This window comes from Epinephelus moara, chromosome 18 (genome assembly GCF_006386435.1).
Source record: "Epinephelus moara isolate mb chromosome 18, YSFRI_EMoa_1.0, whole genome shotgun sequence".
Classification (NCBI taxonomy): domain Eukaryota; kingdom Metazoa; phylum Chordata; class Actinopteri; order Perciformes; family Serranidae; genus Epinephelus; species Epinephelus moara.
Genome location: NC_065523.1, coordinates 10238795 through 10257974, shown reverse-complemented (window position 1 = coordinate 10257974; position 19180 = coordinate 10238795). Strand labels below are relative to the sequence as shown.

General features: G+C 38.8%; 2 protein-coding genes across 3 annotated transcripts in view; both read right to left on the bottom strand.

Annotated features, from left to right (window-relative positions):
* The window catches only part of LOC126406068 (5-hydroxytryptamine receptor 3A-like), a 9659-nt gene extending 4818 nt beyond the window's left edge, over positions 1 to 4841 (bottom strand). Inside the window, exons 1-9 of one of the 2 annotated variants that reach the window (XM_050070199.1) lie at positions 4708 to 4841; positions 4497 to 4585; positions 4227 to 4393; positions 2237 to 2281; positions 1957 to 2066; positions 1064 to 1236; positions 803 to 960; positions 495 to 705; positions 225 to 383 (exon numbers count right to left, since the gene is read on the bottom strand). In XM_050070199.1, coding sequence (XP_049926156.1) covers positions 225 to 383; positions 495 to 705; positions 803 to 960; positions 1064 to 1236; positions 1957 to 2066; positions 2237 to 2281; positions 4227 to 4393; positions 4497 to 4536 — 1063 coding nt within the window. In that variant the 5' untranslated portion in view covers positions 4537 to 4585; positions 4708 to 4841. Of the gene's footprint in view, positions 1 to 224; positions 384 to 494; positions 706 to 802; positions 961 to 1063; positions 1237 to 1956; positions 2067 to 2236; positions 2282 to 4226; positions 4394 to 4496; positions 4682 to 4707 lie in introns of those variants that run through there. The other variant, XM_050070198.1, reaches the window with a different exon arrangement.
* Positions 4842 to 4866: 25 nt separating this feature from the next.
* tsen54 (TSEN54 tRNA splicing endonuclease subunit) lies at positions 4867 to 18620 on the bottom strand. Its single transcript, XM_050070196.1, has 12 exons — positions 16800 to 18620; positions 15000 to 15158; positions 13452 to 13515; positions 13226 to 13309; positions 13030 to 13128; positions 12897 to 12949; positions 12552 to 12665; positions 10488 to 10941; positions 10058 to 10193; positions 9886 to 9946; positions 7727 to 7840; positions 4867 to 7448 (listed from the first exon to the last, which is right to left on the bottom strand). Exons 1-12 carry the CDS (start codon positions 16916 to 16918, stop codon positions 7298 to 7300), a joined length of 1608 nt encoding a protein of 535 aa, XP_049926153.1. The 5' UTR covers positions 16919 to 18620; the 3' UTR covers positions 4867 to 7297.
* Between the last annotated feature and the right edge of the window lie 560 nt (positions 18621 to 19180).

Genomic DNA, 19180 nt, shown 5'->3' with positions numbered 1-19180 from the left:
GCAAACACTTTTTCACACAGGGCCATGTAGCTTTGGATTTTTTTCTTCCTCATTAATAAAACCCTTCATTTAAAAACTGCATTTTCTGTTTACTTGTGTTATCTTTGACTAATGTTTAAATTTGTTTGATGATCTGAAACATTTAAGTGTGGAAAACATGCAAAAAAGTAAGAAATCAGGAAGGGGGCAAACACTTTTTCACACCACTGTATATGTTACCTTACCTGTGTGAGAGTCGACTTGCAGTTGAATATCCACTTGGGCTTTTACAGAGCGTTGAGACTTCATACCACAATAACCATCAAGGTCGATTAGGAAGCTGACCAGCATGGCCTCCAAAACGCTTAGTCCCACCAGGGCGAAGATCACAGCACAGTACGTGGCTAGAATAACGGTGCAGAGACATTTTTGGTCAGTGTGATGTTGTTGATGCCAGTAAAGAGGATGCTGAACACTCTATCACAGTTAAATCTCTGGTCTGTGCAGCAGCTCACCGATCATTGGCAGCTTGTCTTCAGTGGAGGGCAACATGTCCTTAAGAATCAGCAGTAGGACAGATATGGACAGGAGCACAGTCACTTTGAAGCTCAGCTTTTCACCTCTGGCCTCATTGATGAAGAAGGAGGCCAAATCCAGGACCAGAAAATAAAGCAGGGGCACGATGAAATTGATCACATAAAGCAACGGCTTCCTGGAGATTGTCACCTGAAAAAACATAGATTATGTTAAAAATAATCACCATATCAATCAGAGAAAAACACACACACACAGTTATCAAATTTCATTACAAATATTTGCTTACTATGTATGTAACTTTGCTTTGCCAAGTTTCTCCAGGTAGAGAAAAAGTGATAATTTCCATTTGTTCGAGTTGCCATTCTCCCTTTGTAACCATGATCAGCTCAGAGATTTCAGTAAGGATTGTGTCACTCCTGAGTGTTCCTAGAACTATAGTTGCCACTGTGTAGAGAACAAAAACAAATGAAATAATGACATCAAATATGTTTCAAAGTTAAGTAGTAAATGAATGAGGTGAGCCTGCAGTTAATCTCGTGTATTTTACCGTCGGAATTCATGGATGTAAAGGTGATGGTACAGTTTTGTGAATCAAAGGGGAACAGGTTGAGATTCAGCTGACAAGTGGAGGTCAGTCGCTGACGTGCGTTTGACAACACTGTACCGTCGGCAGACAAACTGACAAATGGACTCTTCACAATGCTCCCAGTATCAGAGGCACTGGAAAAAGTAGAGGAGAGGACGTTTATAAAAAAAATAAAAAATAAAAAAAAAGCTTTTTAATTTTTCAGCAAAGGGATTAATAGATTTGCTTATCTTTATAAAAGCTGGTAAAACCCCGGAGGTTTTAAGAAATCCCAACATCTATTAATAGGACTGTAATTCAGATCTAACTGAAAAAGTAACCCCACTGGGCAACACATCTATGATATAAGTCAATGAAAACAAACTCCAATTTATTAGAGCTCCTATCACAGCCAATAAATGTATAGCCATGCAGTGGAAAGATAAACAACCACCTCCATCTGCTAGATGGACTAATAAATAAATGTTATGAATACCAAATGAGGAGATAATGTAAAACCTGAAGGGAAAGCCTGAACAGTTTAAAGTAGCAGTTTGTAAAATACATAGAATTTAGTGGCATCTAGTGGTGAGGAGTGCAGATTGCAACCAGCTGAAACTTCTCCCAGTGTGAACAATCCATGTAAGGAATCTGAAGTGTGCTTCATGAAGTGAGATTTCAAGTTAAACTAGGCTTACACCAAACTAATTTACTGTTTTATTAAATGAGTTTAAATAAGTCTGACCTAGAAAACATATTCCTCCAAACTAGCCTGGTCCCAGTCAAAATGAGCCCCGCTGTCCTGATTTCTCCTTAATGAAACACCACTTCAGAAAAGATCCACAAACTGCACTTATGTGATGTATGGTACATACTCCTCTTGGATATCTACATCTGGGATCCACAGCCACGATCTGGGAATGGTCAACACATTGATCCCACAAAAGTCTGATGAATTCCAGGTCAGGAATTCATTTGTCCAACGCTGGGAAAATAAAAACATTTTTTGACACAGGTTCACAATGAGTGTGTGAGATTGAAAGAGTCATGACTGTAAACGTAAAGCCAAACAATGTTGTTGATGTCAATTCTTTGGCACCAGAACTCAACATGATCATGTCTGTGTTTCCTAAATGTTTTGGTCAGGAGTCTTACCATTTGGATCCAGATGTGACTCGTGACAGTTTGAGACTTCTCATCCTGCAGACAATCAGCAGCACTTTGGTAAGTATTCGTGTGCATTTAAAACAAAAACAGCATGTTTACTTGAAAGGATTTATTGACCTAAATCACACATCTCCTCACTTAAATCATTGGTGGATGTTTTTTTATCATCATTACTGATAAAACAGGTAGAACAGGTATTTTAACTTACGGTAGTTTTCCAGATTAGGCATTTTCTCACAGGTCTGATTGACAACTCTCTCACTCTCCTGTTACTTTTTTTTACTACTGAATTATTCTTATGAGTGATGATGAGACATGTTGATTCAACTGCACGATCTTTTTGGAGGATGTGGTTTTTGCTGCTGTTCAACTGTACTGCATTATACAGAGGTGTTTGTATTATTCAGCCTATACCCTTACACATATAAAAGAGCTGGACGAAATAATACAAACACCATATAGTATGACAAAACACAACTTGTTCCAGGATGTTGTCTTAGACTGCATTTATTTTAGCCAGGCGTACTCAATAAACTGGCAATTGACATGTATAGATTACTGAACGGGCCTACTGAGCACAGGTCGAGGGGCCTAAAGTGTTAGGGGGCCCCCCAGCCTTCACCTGCAAACAGAAATGAACATGCACCAACCAGGAAGAGACGCAAAATAACTTTACAGGGACATAAAAAGGCTGTAAAATACACAAAATTACCTCAAAGACACAAAAGACCACAAAGAGACAAAAATGACACATAAGACCAAAGAGACACAAAATAGCACAAAGAGACACAAAATGACGATAAAAAGACAGAAAAGACCAGAAGATACACAGAATTACCTTAAAGAGACACAAAACAACTACAAAGAGACATAGAAAGACCAAGAAGGCACTAAGTTACATCATAGAGACCCCAAAAGACTAGAAGATACACACAATTACCTCAAAGACACACAGAATTACATCAAAGAGACACAGAGAGACCACAAAGAGATACATAATGACTACAAGGAGTCACAAAAAGACCTCAAAGAGACACAAAATGACCACAAAGAGACACAAAAGACCACAGAGTGTCACAAAATACCACAAAGAGACACAAAAGACCACAGAGTGACACAAAATACCACAAAGAGACACAAAACGACTACAAGAAGACACAAAAAAGACCAGAAAATTCACAAAACTACATCAGAGACACAAAAAGACCAGAAGATACACAAAATTACAAAGGGACATAAAACAACTCCAAAAAAATACAAGTAGACTAAAAAAAGACACTAAATGACTACAAAAAAGAGACAAAAGACCAAAAAAATACACACAGAATGACTTCAGAGAGACACTAAAAGACCAGTGGATACACAAAATTACCTTAAAGAGACACAAAATGACGACAAAGAGACATAGAAAGACCACGAAGGCTATAAATTACATCAAGTAGACACAGGGAGACCACAAAGAGATACATAGTGACTACAAGGAGACACAAAAAGACCTCAAAGAGAACCCAAAAAAAAACAGACACACAAAATTACCTCTGAAGGACATAGAGCAACTACAAAGACACACAAGAAGACCAAAAAGACACACTAAGTGATTACAAAGAGAGAAAACTGACCACAGAGACACAGAAAGACCAAGAAGGCACAACATTACATTAGCGAGAGCCCAAAAGACTAGACGATACATACAATTACATCAAAGAGAGACAGGGAGACCACAAGGAGACACAAAACTACTACAAAGAGACACAAAAAGACCTCAGAGTCACAAAATGACTACAAAGAGAGCCCAAAAGACCAGCAGATACACAAAGTTACCTCAAAGAGACACAAAACAACTACAAAGTAGTTGCTGCTTGTTATATCAAAATATATTTTGTGTTTTGAGTGAAGTGAAACTTTAAAAAACAGGTTTATGAAAGCAATGCACCCTGAAAGCTAATGTATACACTCCAGAGAATACAGGGACACTTACCACTCCTAAAATACCATACAACACCATGTCCATCTTAACGAGGGTGGGTGTAGTCCAGTTCTTCACAGGGCGCATCACTGCCAGAAGATTATTTGATGTTGTCAGGTCTAAGTGATTCAGAAGGTCACTGTATGAGCAGTCTGATGTCTCGCTGCTGGAAACAAATGCTGGGAAGGAGACAAAAAAACTTTATTGACAAGAAAACATCTTCATTCTAATATTAGTAAATTTAATCAAAACCAAAACTTTAAGTTGAATTTAATAACTCACCAATTAAAGCAAGAAAAGCTAGAGTCCTCAGAGCTGCCATGGCTGTTTGTCTCCGTCTCAAACTGAGCAAACCCTTTTAAGCTGTGAAGCTGTGTTGCATAATTCGCAGGACATTACAAAAGTCAATAGATCTAATTAATTGCATTGTCAAGTGTAAGAAAGCTTCTCTTTGCTTCTGCGGTCTGTTGTTAAGGGACGTAACACAAATTACCTGTGCAGTTCTATTGTTGACCGGCAGCTGAAGCAAAAAGTCAACATAATGTGACCTCAGTGTGACATCAAGTGGGAGTGTAAAGGGTTTCACTGTGCACACTGTCCTTCATGCTTACAACACCTGTGGTCAGGACAAAAAACAGGCACATGACTAAAAATGATTTAAGGATTTTAATTAGAAAATGTAAAAAAGTACCTGCACATAGACAGAAGTGAACAGCAATATCTCAAGTGTACATTTTTTATATGTTAAATACCCAGAGCCTCGTGTTTGCAACAGTCAGATAGAAAACACTGTCTGTATTTTGACTTCAGACAAAAACCAACATAATCATAATTATCAAACTTAGTGCTCATAACTAACATTTGTGTGAGATTGTTTCACCAGCTGCAAAATAAACTCTCATTGCAAATGTAACATTTTCACTTGGGCGTCAAACTTCACTTTTAATCTTGAAAAAATTAGTTTGATAAATGATTCATCGGCATAGCAGCTGATGGAGATGTCAATGAAAGCCCTGGGAAAAACAACATTAGAATAAAACATAATTTAAGTGTTATATTTTGACAAACTATTCACACCTCTCAAACAGAAAAGATGATGGCAATAAACAGAAGATACATTAGATACATTACAATAAAGGAACTTCTTACAAAAGCAGGACCAGTCCCAGAACCTGTCCCCAAAAATGTCCCTGAAATACCTTTAAGAAAATGTGAATTCCAACAATTCTTGAATTTAATGTTACCCATTTTAGTTGTATTATAAGACCATACAGTGCTCTCAAATCCCAACATTTTTTTCTACCAGCTCACTGCTGATGCTTTGAAACCTAACTGACATGAAAGTATTGCTATGGAGTGCTGTAGCTGAATTTGGGAGTGCATCTTTAATTTAAGTACACTATCACTAAAACTGATGCTGTACATTTTGCACTATATTACTTAATTTCCTGAGTTCACATAAATTATACTATGCTCTTATTAGTTTCTTTTCTTGTTCATGTGACTATGTGGCGTGGTGGTGGAGGTATTCAGATCTTCCATTCAAGTAAAAGTAGCAATACTGTGGTGTAGCAATACAAAAGTGTAAGCATCAAAATATACTTAAAGCACTAAAAGTACAAGTACTCATCATGCAGAATGGCCAATGACACAAATTTCTTCTATTATTGGTTAATAATTATTGATGCATTCATGTCTTCATCACTCTGTTGTTGCAGTGGTAATGGTGAAGCTCGTTTTTATTACTTTAAACAGCAGGGTTATCTGTAATACATGATAATTTATTTGTTGATTTACATTAATTAATTAATGAATTCATAACCTGAATCTCTAAAGTAATTAATAATCAAAGTTATCAAATGGATGTATTGCAGGAAAAAGAACAATGAATGTAGCAGAGTAGAAGTATAAAGTAGCCTAAAATGGAAATACTTAAAGTAAAAGTACTTTAATAAGGTATTTAAAGTACTTGCATAAATGCAGTAGTTATACACCACCACCATTATTTGGGTGTTGTAGCAACAATTTATTTCCCACTGGGAACAGAGTTCTTACGCCTTGTTTCCACATAGCTCTGTGTATGTATGTGAGTCAAAGAACCTCCATGATCTCTGATGTGTTTGCGAGACAACTCCTTCCATTATTTTTTCAGTCTGGAATTTGCCTCGAATATGTTGAAAAAAACTGAGCTTTTGCAGCAGACTGTATGCTCTGTGCCCCAGGAAGTTAGCATAAAAACCAATTTGCTAACAAACTGATGAATGTAATACAGCTCTATTTATACATTTTTTTCTCAGGGAACAGTTCGAGAACATATTTAGCTGGCTACCACTGGAAGCATGCTAGCAGTGTAGTGTAGAGTGCATGCAGGGTGGATCATACGTCTTTTAGCAAAGTATTTTACAAAGCTAGCTACACACGTGGCAGCCAATCTCCCCACTTATTTGTCGCCATGCATTATTGGTTCTGTTTTTTGTCTCTGTCCTGCTCCATGCACATGTTCCACAAGATCTGACACTGCAGTGGCTGTTTATTCATCCATAAAGAGATGCATTTCCATGTGTTACCTGGAGTAAACTCCATATACTTAACGGAAATATGGACATTAAATTTAATTGTGGAAATGAGGCGTTAATCTATGTTGTTGGTGTTGCTGCAGAAAATACACAACAAAAAGTTTGGTAAACTTAGTTTGTTGGTCTTAATGATTGGAGAAAAATGTATTTTCTTCCTAAGAGCACTGTCAGGAGTGTACCAAGGCATAAAAACTGATAAAGTTTTTTTATCACTGGTCACTTTTCTGTCACTAGTGTATTAAAGCGACTATGTGTAGAATTTGGCACGGCTCTGAAGTAGTAACTGTACAGATCCCAACTCAGGACTGAAACTTTGGCACTAAAAACTCCCCTCCAACTGCAAAACACTGGCCAGACACACAAAAGCACTTTCTCAGGATTTTTCTTTTTATATGTAACATCAACGATTGCTTATATATTTTTATTTTTGTATGTCCAGCCACCCGACAGATGCAGATTACTTTTAAAGTCCTGGATACGTGTTGTTTGTTGAAGAACAGTGAGGTGTCAGGGGTACACATCAGTGGGCAGCTGGAAGTCTTTGAAGGTGTAGAAGGAGATGTCTCCATAGTCCACCACAGCAAAGACCACTGGGATGTCTCCACTCTGGAAGGCCAACTGCTTGATGGCTCGCAGGTCAGGTACGGGGCCATCGAAACTGAGACACAACAAGGAGATAATCACATTTTCCTGTCGGTATTTCAGACAGACACGGGCCAACATGCTCCATCATTCTGGGAGGCTGTGATGAGCATTTCTTAGTATTTTCGAACATTTTACAAACCAGATAATTACTCAAAAATTGAAAAAGAAAATAAGACAAAAGAGGCATTCATGTTCAACTGCTGTTATCAGTATTTAGTTTGAGTCAGATGTTGTGTCCTGTAAGCCAATCTTGAGCAAACATGCCCTCAGGCAGTTTGTGTGATTGCCTACCTGCACACACACATCCTGGAGTACGGCTTCCCCGGGTTGCTCTTCTTGAAGTCAGCCACTGAATCCGGTTGGTAAACATTGAAACAAATCCTCCAGTCATCGGAGCCTTTTAACCTGAGCAGACAAAAGCATGAGGTCAAGCCCCTGAATGATGCACTCTCAGTCACAGTACATCAACATCATTGTCCGACGAGGCAGTGACAAACACCAGAGCCGCAGCGTCTCACTGCTTTGTCTCACAGTCTTTATGTGTCTGTAAATCGAAGATCATAAATCGCGATAGCAGTGAGACGAGCTCAGTTCACATTAAGTCCACACACTTCCTCACAGGTGGCTCAGGGTTGATGTAATCACAATGAGGTCACATACTGTGCTGATCTGGACTAGATGGTTATATGGACACAGTTGGTAAGTCATGCGATGCCTCTTGCACTCAGACCTTATTGTAAGAGGTTATGTCCTGATGTTGACCATATTAAAGTTAAACCTTTTGTTCAAATACTACATAGAATTCAATTTGATAACTTTGCTGTACTGTCCTACCAGTCCAATAATGACAGAAACCCAGTGGGGACGAAAAGGCACACCAATATTTATTAAGTGCATGAACTTATGTCATTCCTTTGGCATTTTTTACAGTACTTCCCAGCTGTTTATAACATCAATAATTGTTAGTAATACAGTAAATCAATTGATGTGACCTGGACCCAGATAAGTGGCAGAGAATTGATGGATGAATTAACAATTCCTTTTCTTTTCTTTTTTTTTTTAACTAAACTGACACATGCCCATTAAAAGTTGATGAGCTTCCTAGCTAATGTAGCCAGCAGTGGTGACAGTGTTTCCAACAGGTCTGATGGTGGCAACTGAAACTCCACAAAAAAGGACATCTCGCAATAGCTTACTGCCACACACAAAAGCTAGAATTACAGCCTTGTGGTTGTATGCCATTACAATAAGGTCTGAGTGCCAATACCACCCGCTCAAACTGCAGTTTACATAAATGTCTGTTGTAAAAGTTGTAAAACATAGATGCTCTGCACACACACATCTTCTCCCAGGGAGCACGTAGGATCTATATAATCAACGCGGTTTCAAGGTGGACACCTAAGATTAGTGGAACCAATTCAGTATCTGACCAAATGTGTCACCTTCTGTTCCTGAGTTTTGGCGTTGAATAATGGTCAGAAAAGTGTTTTTGCATATCATTATGATGTCACAGTGAAGCTGACCTTTGACCTTTTGTATATATAAAATGTCATCACTTTGAAACTCGTGAAACTTTATCATAATTAGTTTAAGAATTCTTGTGTTATGGCCAAAATCATGTTTTATGTGGTCACAGCGATCTTGACCTTCGGTACCTCCATCAGTTTATGCTTGAGTCCACCTGGACATTTTTCACCAAATTTAAAGAAATTCCCTCAAGGTGTTCCTGAAATATCTCGTTTACGAGTATGGCACAGACAACCTAAAAATGTCCTCTGATGTCCTCATGGCTGTTGGCATATGCATGAGGCATAAAAAAAACAAACTAACTGTTACTGTCTACGGGAGGCAAGAAAAAAGATTTAAGTGTTAATACAGCCATATATGTCTGAACTTCACTTGGAGTCAACTGTTAAGCCCTGGCAACTTGCTTATTTTGATTTCTAGGGTCAATCAAGAGCGATTCAGCTTAGTGTGACTGTGAGTGAAATTATTTTGAATAAAAATCACTAATACTGTATCACCACTCGCTCTGTTCTCTCCTTCCCTCCCACTGCTCTGCTGTCATGAATGAAGGCGCCCATAGGATGAGCACGAACAACAATCTCACAGGTTCACTGCACGTCACACAGTGTGAGACGGGGCTAATGAAATCCTGTCAGACCGTACCATATCAGTTATGAGGCTTGTCATGTGGTGCGATAACTGTCTGATGAATCATGAGACACATTAATTAACTTCCGTCAAACATCTGTGCTGCTCTCATTTATGAAAATGTTGCCAAACAAAATTTCATTATTGACCCGCAACCTGAAGCAACAAAAACACAGCCCCTTGCGCTTTATAAAAGCAGGGCTGTTTTCAGTCTGAACACCTGCCTACATCTGATGAATCACTGCCACATTTTACCAATTTTCTGTGTAATAACAGGAAATAGAAACAAGTGATACCTGGATGCCCCCTCCAGCAAATTTGTAGATTTAATCACACTGATTTTATCCAGCAGCTCCCCTGGAAGAGAAAACAAATATCACTGACTTGAATCAGACAAAAGTAATCGACTTCGATCCAGACACTATATTAACTCAATGTAGTTTACAGACCAGGTCCATGTGATCTCACCATGGGGGATTGGTTGTGTTGGGTCATGTAAAGGAGTGACTTCTCTGTCCCATAAGTGTGCTGGTCGGCCTCTATGCTTCCCCTGCCGCCTCGCCATGAGCTCCCGATACTCCGCCCAGTTTCTGCATCGCTGAACCTTGAAGGAACTCACAATGTGATCACCCATAATGTGAACCTTTATATCACTTGAAAACAAACATATAATTTCACAGATATTATTAAACATTAGATTTTAAACGAACTTTATTGACTTAATATTTTGTACTACTGCTTTGTTTGATTTTAAGATGTCTTGATACATTGCTGCCTGTTTTTAACTCTGTCTTGTAAGCTGTCCATGAGTGTTTTGAAAGGTGCCTATAAATACAATGCATTAATATTTGTGTGAAACATTTTTCAGTTGCATCTTGATGTTACATATGCTACAAACCTCTCTGTCCCGCCGGTGCCTCTGCTGATCCCCTTCCCTCTTCTTGTCCTTTGCGGACATCTTCACCTCCCTCAGATTTATTTTTTGACTCCAGTGAGCAATGTCACAGACTCCCACAGCCAAAGACCCAGGGAGCAGAGAGGGGTCTGGAGAGGCCAGGCAGCTGGAGAGCTGCTTCCTGGAGCCCAGGTCAGGGAAAGTGATGGAGCTGAAGTCCCAGCGTGAGCTACCACAGGCGGGCTGGTGATCTGATCGGTCCACAAGAACATCTGTCATCCACCAATCCCTGCCCCTGCCTTGGTCTTCTGAACCTGTGGTGTTAGTCTGGGTGCCTGGAGTCCCTGAAGGCATCATCTGGTGGGACTCAGGAAGTTCTTTATCCTCCTCACGTTGAAGGCCACATTTATCCTCCTCCATTCTTTCAGTTGTGGATCCTTCTTGTGATTTAGTATGACTACAGCAAGAACAAACATTGTATGAGTCTCTAATTTACATAAAGGCTCACTGCACGTTACAATAGATCACCAATACAGATCTGTTGTTGTCATTTTTTAGTCATTTTCCACAGTCTGTCACTTTTTCAACAGAGGTTCCCACACATGTTTAACAATTCATTTTCAAAACTCCATACTCCATAACCCCATTTCCATGACAACTTTAAAGTAGATTAAATTGGGTACACCTATATCGCAATAAAACACGTACTTCCCAGGCATTTGCAAATATGCAAACTGCTAATTTTACTCATCGAGGAGACACTTCCACTGCAAATTAGCTGCTTATGCTTACAGCACAGACAGAAACATGCAGTCACTTCACAAAATGTCGAGGGTGCCCCTCTTTGTGGGGGATAGAAAACTGATGAGCCTACAGACAGATGTCAATGCAATTTGATGTGTGTTTGGATCAGAATTTGACAAGTTTGTATTATTCATTTCTTGTTAAAAAAAAACCCATTAGTTTCATGGACATGTCTCTTAATTGTTTTGCAACCTTGCCTGAACCTGAGCGTATGAGATACTTTTGTAAACTAAGGTTGATCGCTGTCATTTCCCATCATGGGGCTGCCCCTATCCAACATCTATACCTATATAACAGTAGCCAAAACAACGTACATTCAAAACTTTTCAAAACATTCTGTTCAGTCCAAACCTGGCACATATTTTTTTCTTATTTCATATTTTTTCCACAAATTTTATGACTGCGGGAATCCTGTTAACAGTTTAGTGGAGTAAACTGACTTGAGTATCAACTAAATATATAATTGGACTGTTGGTCAGACAAAAATGTTATTAGTAGATATGACTTTGAACTCTGGGACATAGAGATGGCCCTTTTTTTTTTTTTTTACCAATTTCCTAACACTTTACTTTGTTTTTTTTTTTTTTACCAATTTCCTAACACTTTACTTTGAGGTAAATTATTAAAGGTGAACGCCACAGATTTTTACACATCAAGATCACTTCGCATGGAGTTTGAAAGATGCGCGCATTTATCAGGTGGGGAGACTTTGTCAAATTGTATAATGGGAGTTGTAGGATCCAGCATTTTTGAAGACTGACCAATGTTAAGGAACGAAAAGTCAGGGCATCTCAGCCTCTGCTACATCAATTTGGACCATTTTTTAAAAATCTGTTTCTCATACCCCAAATTTATGGAAATAAACAACTACATCACTGGAGTTCCCAATCAATAGCTTGTTTGATAATGAAAAATAATAGTCCTCCTTTCTATTTCTACTTTTTTACAATAAAATGTAGTTGTGTCCCAAATCACTCCCTGAGTTCAATTACTTCATACTCAGAATTTTAAGACAAAACAAGACAAGATAATCTTTACTAATCCCAATAGAAGATATTGTTGCAGCAGCAAAAGCACAGATAAATAAATAACACGTATATAAAACTATAATAAAAATAGAAGTCAAAATAGCAACTATACTGGAGCAAGTGAGGACAATTTTTTTTTTTTAATTATCTGGACGCTTAAATAAAATGGTGGACAGTAAATACAGAGCACTACATATACAAATTGAGAGTAATTTTGTCCAGGGCCTGTGTTTACCTGGATGTTATGGTGAGGGTGGGGCTGGCACTACGCTTCCTCTTCAGTTGTTTTCCCACTTTCTCACGTGACACAGGCAGGTTCAACTGCCTCGCATAAGATGATGGCTCTGTACTGTAAGAAGACACACACACACACACACACACATTTTGCAGAGCCTTCCCAGCAACATCGTCCAAAACGCTGAGTCAATAAAGATCCATCTGGACAGGATTCAAACTATTTAATTAACTATGTCTAAAAGGGGTTTTAAATGTGGCTATAGATAATGGATTGATGGACAATATTACAATGTAAGGTATGAATTTCTAATCCCATCTGAGTGTGATGTTAAGATTCTGTTACCTGGGATCAAATCTGTGCACCACATAGCCAAGCCTCTTCAAATGCCCAAACACCTTTGTGATGAAAAAGAGTCATTAGACCAGTTCAGCAGTGTGGCCCTACTTCTAAATATGTGTTGGACTTTTTCTTGTACCTGATATTGCTGGAGGCTCACTGTGCTCGAGGACAGAAATCTCTCATACCCATCCTGGATGGACAGCGGCAGGTCCTGGTAAAACACCTGCACGTTTCCCTGTTCACACAGATGTCATCAATCAGCATTATACAGATCACAAGTGCTGTATAAATACTATTACATAACTGGTAAACAGGTTTTATCTGCCACTCACACACTCCATCAGGTAGAGAGCCTCTTCAGGGAGGAGGTACTGCTTGCCGTTGGCAGAAAAGCCCATAGTCTGCCAGAACTTTCCCTTTTGTAAAGACAACAAATGTTGTAAGACACGGAATAATAATTTGACAAATGATTTATAGCAAGAACTATTTGTGTGTGTGTGTGTGTGTGTGTGTGTGTGTGTATTGATCGTTTGTTTCACTTATTGATACAGTACTTACAGCTGGAGACTGAAGCTCCACAATCTGCTCACTTGGAATCCATGTGGCCTTCACTAGGTTTCCTCTACAGTGAGATAAAAACAAACAGTATCTATCTCATGTTGGTGCAGCATAACCTGAACCTACTGCTGTATCCCATTAACATCAACCCACATACTTTACATTATTGGAAGAGCCTACACTTTTTTCCTAGCCATCAGGGCGCAGAAAGAAGACACACATCCCTGACATATTTTTGCCTCATAGAGTTGTTATGGTGAATGTGTTTTGCAAACATATTATTTACACATGCTTCAATCATGGGGCGGCATTAGTAGTTTTTTGGAGTGGTGTTTGCATCTACCTGATGGATGTACATCCAATATTAACACTCATTTTAGCTGTGGTATTGGACTCCACTAACTCCTGAGGAAAATATCTGGCTCTTTAGCAAATAAATGGTCAACTTTTTCCAACCTTCCTAACTTTGTCTGCTGTTTGGCTGAGCTGAAAATAACTGCCTGTTGCCTCAGCTGGAAACGGGGTTAATGAAGAGTTCTGAGACTGAACCTAAATTTGCCATAAATCCACATCTTTAAGCTAAAAGAGGCAAAGCACAAGCACACAGTCACTTGACTTGTTAGACATTTATGGACCAAACAGTTCTGGGGACTCCCTAAGAGGAACTGCCCACGGGTGAGCTCCCCCAAGAACAACATATCTTCAATGGGCTTTTTTTCTGTTTGCCTTAACACCGCCAATATGAACGTGGAAGTGACGTAAGTCTCTGATTGAAGAATCTCAGGCTATAATTCACAATTGTGTTGCATTTCCCCCATCATGTATATGGTCAGAAAAGCCTGGACTTCACTGTCCATCCATTTGTCCGTGTTTTCTTAAATTTTTTCGCTACAAGCTGTTGTTTGTGTTTTGGGTTGTCTGCTGTTAACGGGGCTATCGGGTTTCTAAAAATGACGGTTGCCCGTGCTGCATTGACTCATGTGTTCAACTGATCACTATACACTTATGTCACTCAAGGTTCCTCTTGTGCTGAAAGTGATCTACTCCGAAATAGGGGCTAAAAAAGGTTGATCGTTCGTAGTTCTTCCATAGCTGACACAATAAAAACTGGGGTTGTTGGAACTATGTTCCAAGAACTATGAAAAAAGTTCCTCCTGTCCAAAAACACCTAGAATTAACATAAAAATGCTGACTGGTGGAGTATGAAAAGTGTTCCTACCCTTAAGCTTCTACTTTACATTTATTTCACTGGATTAAAAAGTAACTTAAAGAGCCATGAATGTTGCATGACTCTGCAATCTGTCAGTGCACATTTAGTCACCTTCATTTTCAAAGAGGTATAATGTTATAATACAGCTGCAGGCAATGGCTGCATTCAAAACTCCTCATTGTCGATGCATTCAAGGACATTCAGAAAACAAACAAAGCAAACTTTTTATATTAGAACCACAACCAGGGTCACTGTGTCTTTTTCACAACATGTATGTTTGCTTATTATTCATCCTTCACAGTTATTGACAGGAGCTCATAGATGTTACTCTTACTCACAGCCTCTCCACTCTCTCCTCTGATATAAGGCTCCAGTGCTCATTTAGACTTTGCTCAAGGTGCTGTCTTTGCTCGTCTGAGTCATTGGGGAAGAAGTCCTTCTGTCCTCTGACTGGGATCTTGTGACTCCTGGACCGGGCTGCGAACAGTTCAGATGGACTGGAATTTAAAGAAAGAAACAACATTCAGCTTCAAACATTCAACACTTTTATAACTAGAAAAAGCCAAGACATATAAATATAAACTGAGAGGTCCTGATAAAATATTGCTTTAAATTGAACTTCTCAGAGTTTATGCAGTTAATGTCATCCTTACAGTTAAGACACAAGCCTTTCTCTCTTTAGTGAGGACTTTATCAACAGCAGTTACAAGGAGATCTGTTAAAACTCCATTACGGTATCCAAAACTGCTAAAGATTGACATGTTTTCTAAATCCTGCAGAGATGTGTCCTTTAATTCTTGCTGTAATTTCAAGGATATAGTAGGCTGCTTTTTTAATTGTCATAAAGTAAATGTTAAACTTCAGAGTCCCTAACTGCACAGAGAGGTGAGGTCTGTAACATGAAAAATTCAAGGTGAGCACAGACTTTAAATGGTTTAATCTCTTTTAGTGGACATAACTAGATAACATAATTCAAGACAAAGCAAATGTCTTTTTATTAAAGATGCAAGTTGCATTATTATTTCCTTGATAGAGACTTTTGTAGATAGGTAATAATGCAAGTTGCATTATTACCTATCTATAAAAGTCTCTATCAAGGAAATTTAATGTGATTTTAAGTAGGGTGAGTGCATACAGTAAGGTGCATAGAATTTATAAGTCTTATGGAAACCACAATAACCAATTTCATCCTGATGTGTTAATTGCTAGATTACAAATACAGGAAATGGCATGCTCTACTGCCATTGCAGCTCAGTGTTATATTGTTAATGGAGTCCAGCTGCATATAACTGTAATATTATGTATTTCAAATGTCATCATGAGTCATAAAGCAGTGACTCACTGCCATGGGACCTCGCCCAGACATGTTATATTTAAAAAATCAAGTCAACTGCATGATGCCTTTAACTCCACTACATTTATCTGACAGTTTTAGTTACTAGTAACTTTTCATATTAAAGTTTTGGTACCCAAAATATATGACTATATACAAGTACAGCTGTAACAAACAATCTATTGATTGACTGAAAGAAAATTAATTAGTAACTACTTTGTTAATCTTTTATTCATTTAAATGCAAAAATGCCAAACTTTTTGTGATTCGAGCTTTTCAAATGTGATAATTTCCTTTAGAGTAATTTAACATATTATCATAATGTAGAGGTTTGGACTGTTTTCTGGACAATACAAACACTGTGAGGGTGCCACTTTGGCTTCTGGGTAATTGTGACGGTATTTCTACTACAGTACAACATTTTGAGGCAGGACTTGTACTTGTAACAGAGTATTTTACCTTACAGTGTGGTTACTTTAAACGTTATTTAAATACAGGAGCTGAACAATGTTACACTACGCCGTTACACTAAAGCTAAAGTTACCTCAGTATTGCTATTTTATACGTTTTTCATATATGTACCTGATGTTTTCCCTGTGAGTTACATCCATGTAACGTTACCACATTCACAAAACTTGAGCTAGCTAACAGTCAAATGAACCCACCATGTGTACGGGGCAACAGTTTAAAAGCTCTGATAACAGAACATATTTGACCAACAACAGCTGAGTGAGAAAATGTGGGAAAGTTGCGGCTCCCATGTCGATAAGTTAACTATTATTTTCCATTGAAGACAACTACGCACCTTAATATTTCACTGTAGAACTTCAGTTCAGCGTCTTTCTTGTTTCGGTCCGCCATGTTTGCCAGCTCCCCGCTGCAGAGGGTCTCCTCTGGGTCCTGAAGTCCGTCTGATAGCGTCATTTAAAGTAGTTACAAACATGGCCGACGGGAGGCGCTAAAACACATGGAGCTGATTGGATTTTCCAGATAGTGTCATTGATTTCAGGAATGCACCGTAGATTTTAATATCTATTTGTGCTGACTTGTTTCTCTTCAATGTCAATTCATGTGATTTTTTTATTTATCTGTGAGTGTAGCTGTGCTGTAAGTTACCAGTCTGAAGTCAGCTGAGTTTTCTCTGACATAGATGAAAGTTTAGTTTTAATCCCCAACTCTGTGAGAGAACATGAGTTTAAACCTCCAGACTAACATGTTGCAGAAGCTATTTCTCTGCTGCTTAACAGTGAGATGGATAAATCAGAGTTTACAATTAACCTGGGCACCAATCCTAGTTGTCTCAGATTAGTTCTTGGTGATGTCAAAGTTTTTGAGACCATAAACAAAGAGTTGTTGAACTTTTCAGATGATGATCAGTAAGTGTGTGCTCATAAATTACAACTCAAATCTGTCAAAAACTGCTGGAGGAATGGAAGTTTGTAAGTGTGTAGAAATTATTTGTAGCTATAGCCTGAATAAGCCTAACTAAATTAGTTTAAAAATCAAAAACACATAGGCCTACAGAAAATGTAATGACTGAAAGTTGACTAAATTTTCGTTGACTTAAATGTTTTGAATTTTTGTGGACTTAAACTATGAAGGATAAAAATGACTAAAATGTGACTAAATGTAATAAGCATTTTTATTTCAAAACTAAGACTAAATGGCTGTCAGATTTAACACCAGTCTGGACCCAGGCAAGGTGCTCTCCATAGACTGTATAAAATGTGCCTTAAACCTGCTTTTCTAATGGCCAGCAAGGGAGTGACTCCACTGGCTGCAAAGAGAAGCCCAATTACATGTAAGTCAACGAGAAAATGACCCCAATTTTCATGTAGTTTATTACCTTAGTAAACATTTAACTAAAGAGTTTATGGTCTCCCTAATTTAAGTCTTTCTCAATACAATTTCATGTCCCCTTTGTATAGCATGGTCTTGTTTATATTGAAATAGACACGAGAGCAGGATATACTTTAGGGCATGGCTAATTTGTGATTGACAAGTTGCATTCACGGCGACCTGTCAGTCGGATTGAGGCACAGAAATGTATATCCACGGAACTGTGTTCATTACCATGAACTTGTTTTTAGGTGCTGTCCACAGACTGTGTCTTCTAGCCTACTCTAGTAAACTAAGCTGGTTAACTTTTAGCAGGACTTGTTTGGCGTATTCTCTATATAATGACTGGATTTATCTGCTGCATTATTTATGTAGGATAACCACGGACTGTAAAACTATTGGATGTAGCTGCCATAACTAAACCCACTGGTTTGTCGACTCCCGTTTTGAAATATTGAGTTTGGCAATTTGGCCACAGACATCTTTATTTTTGGGAGCCAAGAGTGACCATATTTGGGCGAGAGGCTGGTGCTGTGGAGGAGCGAGGGGTGGATCTGACAGAGATGCTGAGGAAACTATTGGCAGACAGCCTGTCCCTGAAAGCGGCCAAGGTTAGCCACGGCTATTTGACCAGCTTTGTATAAAGAGAGCTCTGTCTTTTTTTAAAAATTTTTTGGAGCATTTTTTTGCCTTTAATCGATAGGAAAGCAAAGTGTGAAATGGGGAGTGAGAGAGAGGGAGTGACATGCAGCAAAGGGCCAAAGGCTGGAATCGAACCCGGGCCGCTGCGGCAACAGCTTTATACATGGGGTGCCTGCTCTATCCACTAAGCCACCAATGCCCCAAACAGAGCTCTCTCATGCTTTAACTGTAAATACAGAAATTAAAACATTTTAGTATTTTCTAAATAAATGCCAAAAACTGAAAGACTGTTTTTTTTAAAGATATTTTTTGCCTTTAATTGACAGGACGGTGGGGTGTGGGGGAGAGGGAGGGAGTGACATGCAGCAAAGGGTCACAGGCTGGACTTGAACCCGGGCTGCTGCGGCAACAGCCTTGTACATGGGGCGCCTGCTCTACCACTAAGCCACCGACGCCCCAAAACTGAAAGACTGTTAAATGTAAATTGTTTGTTTATCTTTTTCACAAATATATATCAGATTCATTCGGTATTTAAAAACGCACAACAAGATTATCATTGTGGTGGCAAATATCCAGAGACAGTCCGTGATGCTGGTTAATATCAGTGCTCCAAATGGCTATAACCCTGCCTTTTTGTAGAAATTACCTGAGACTGGGGTTTCCCAATTTGGTCCGAAGTGAAATGACTTTGACCTCTTCACCCCA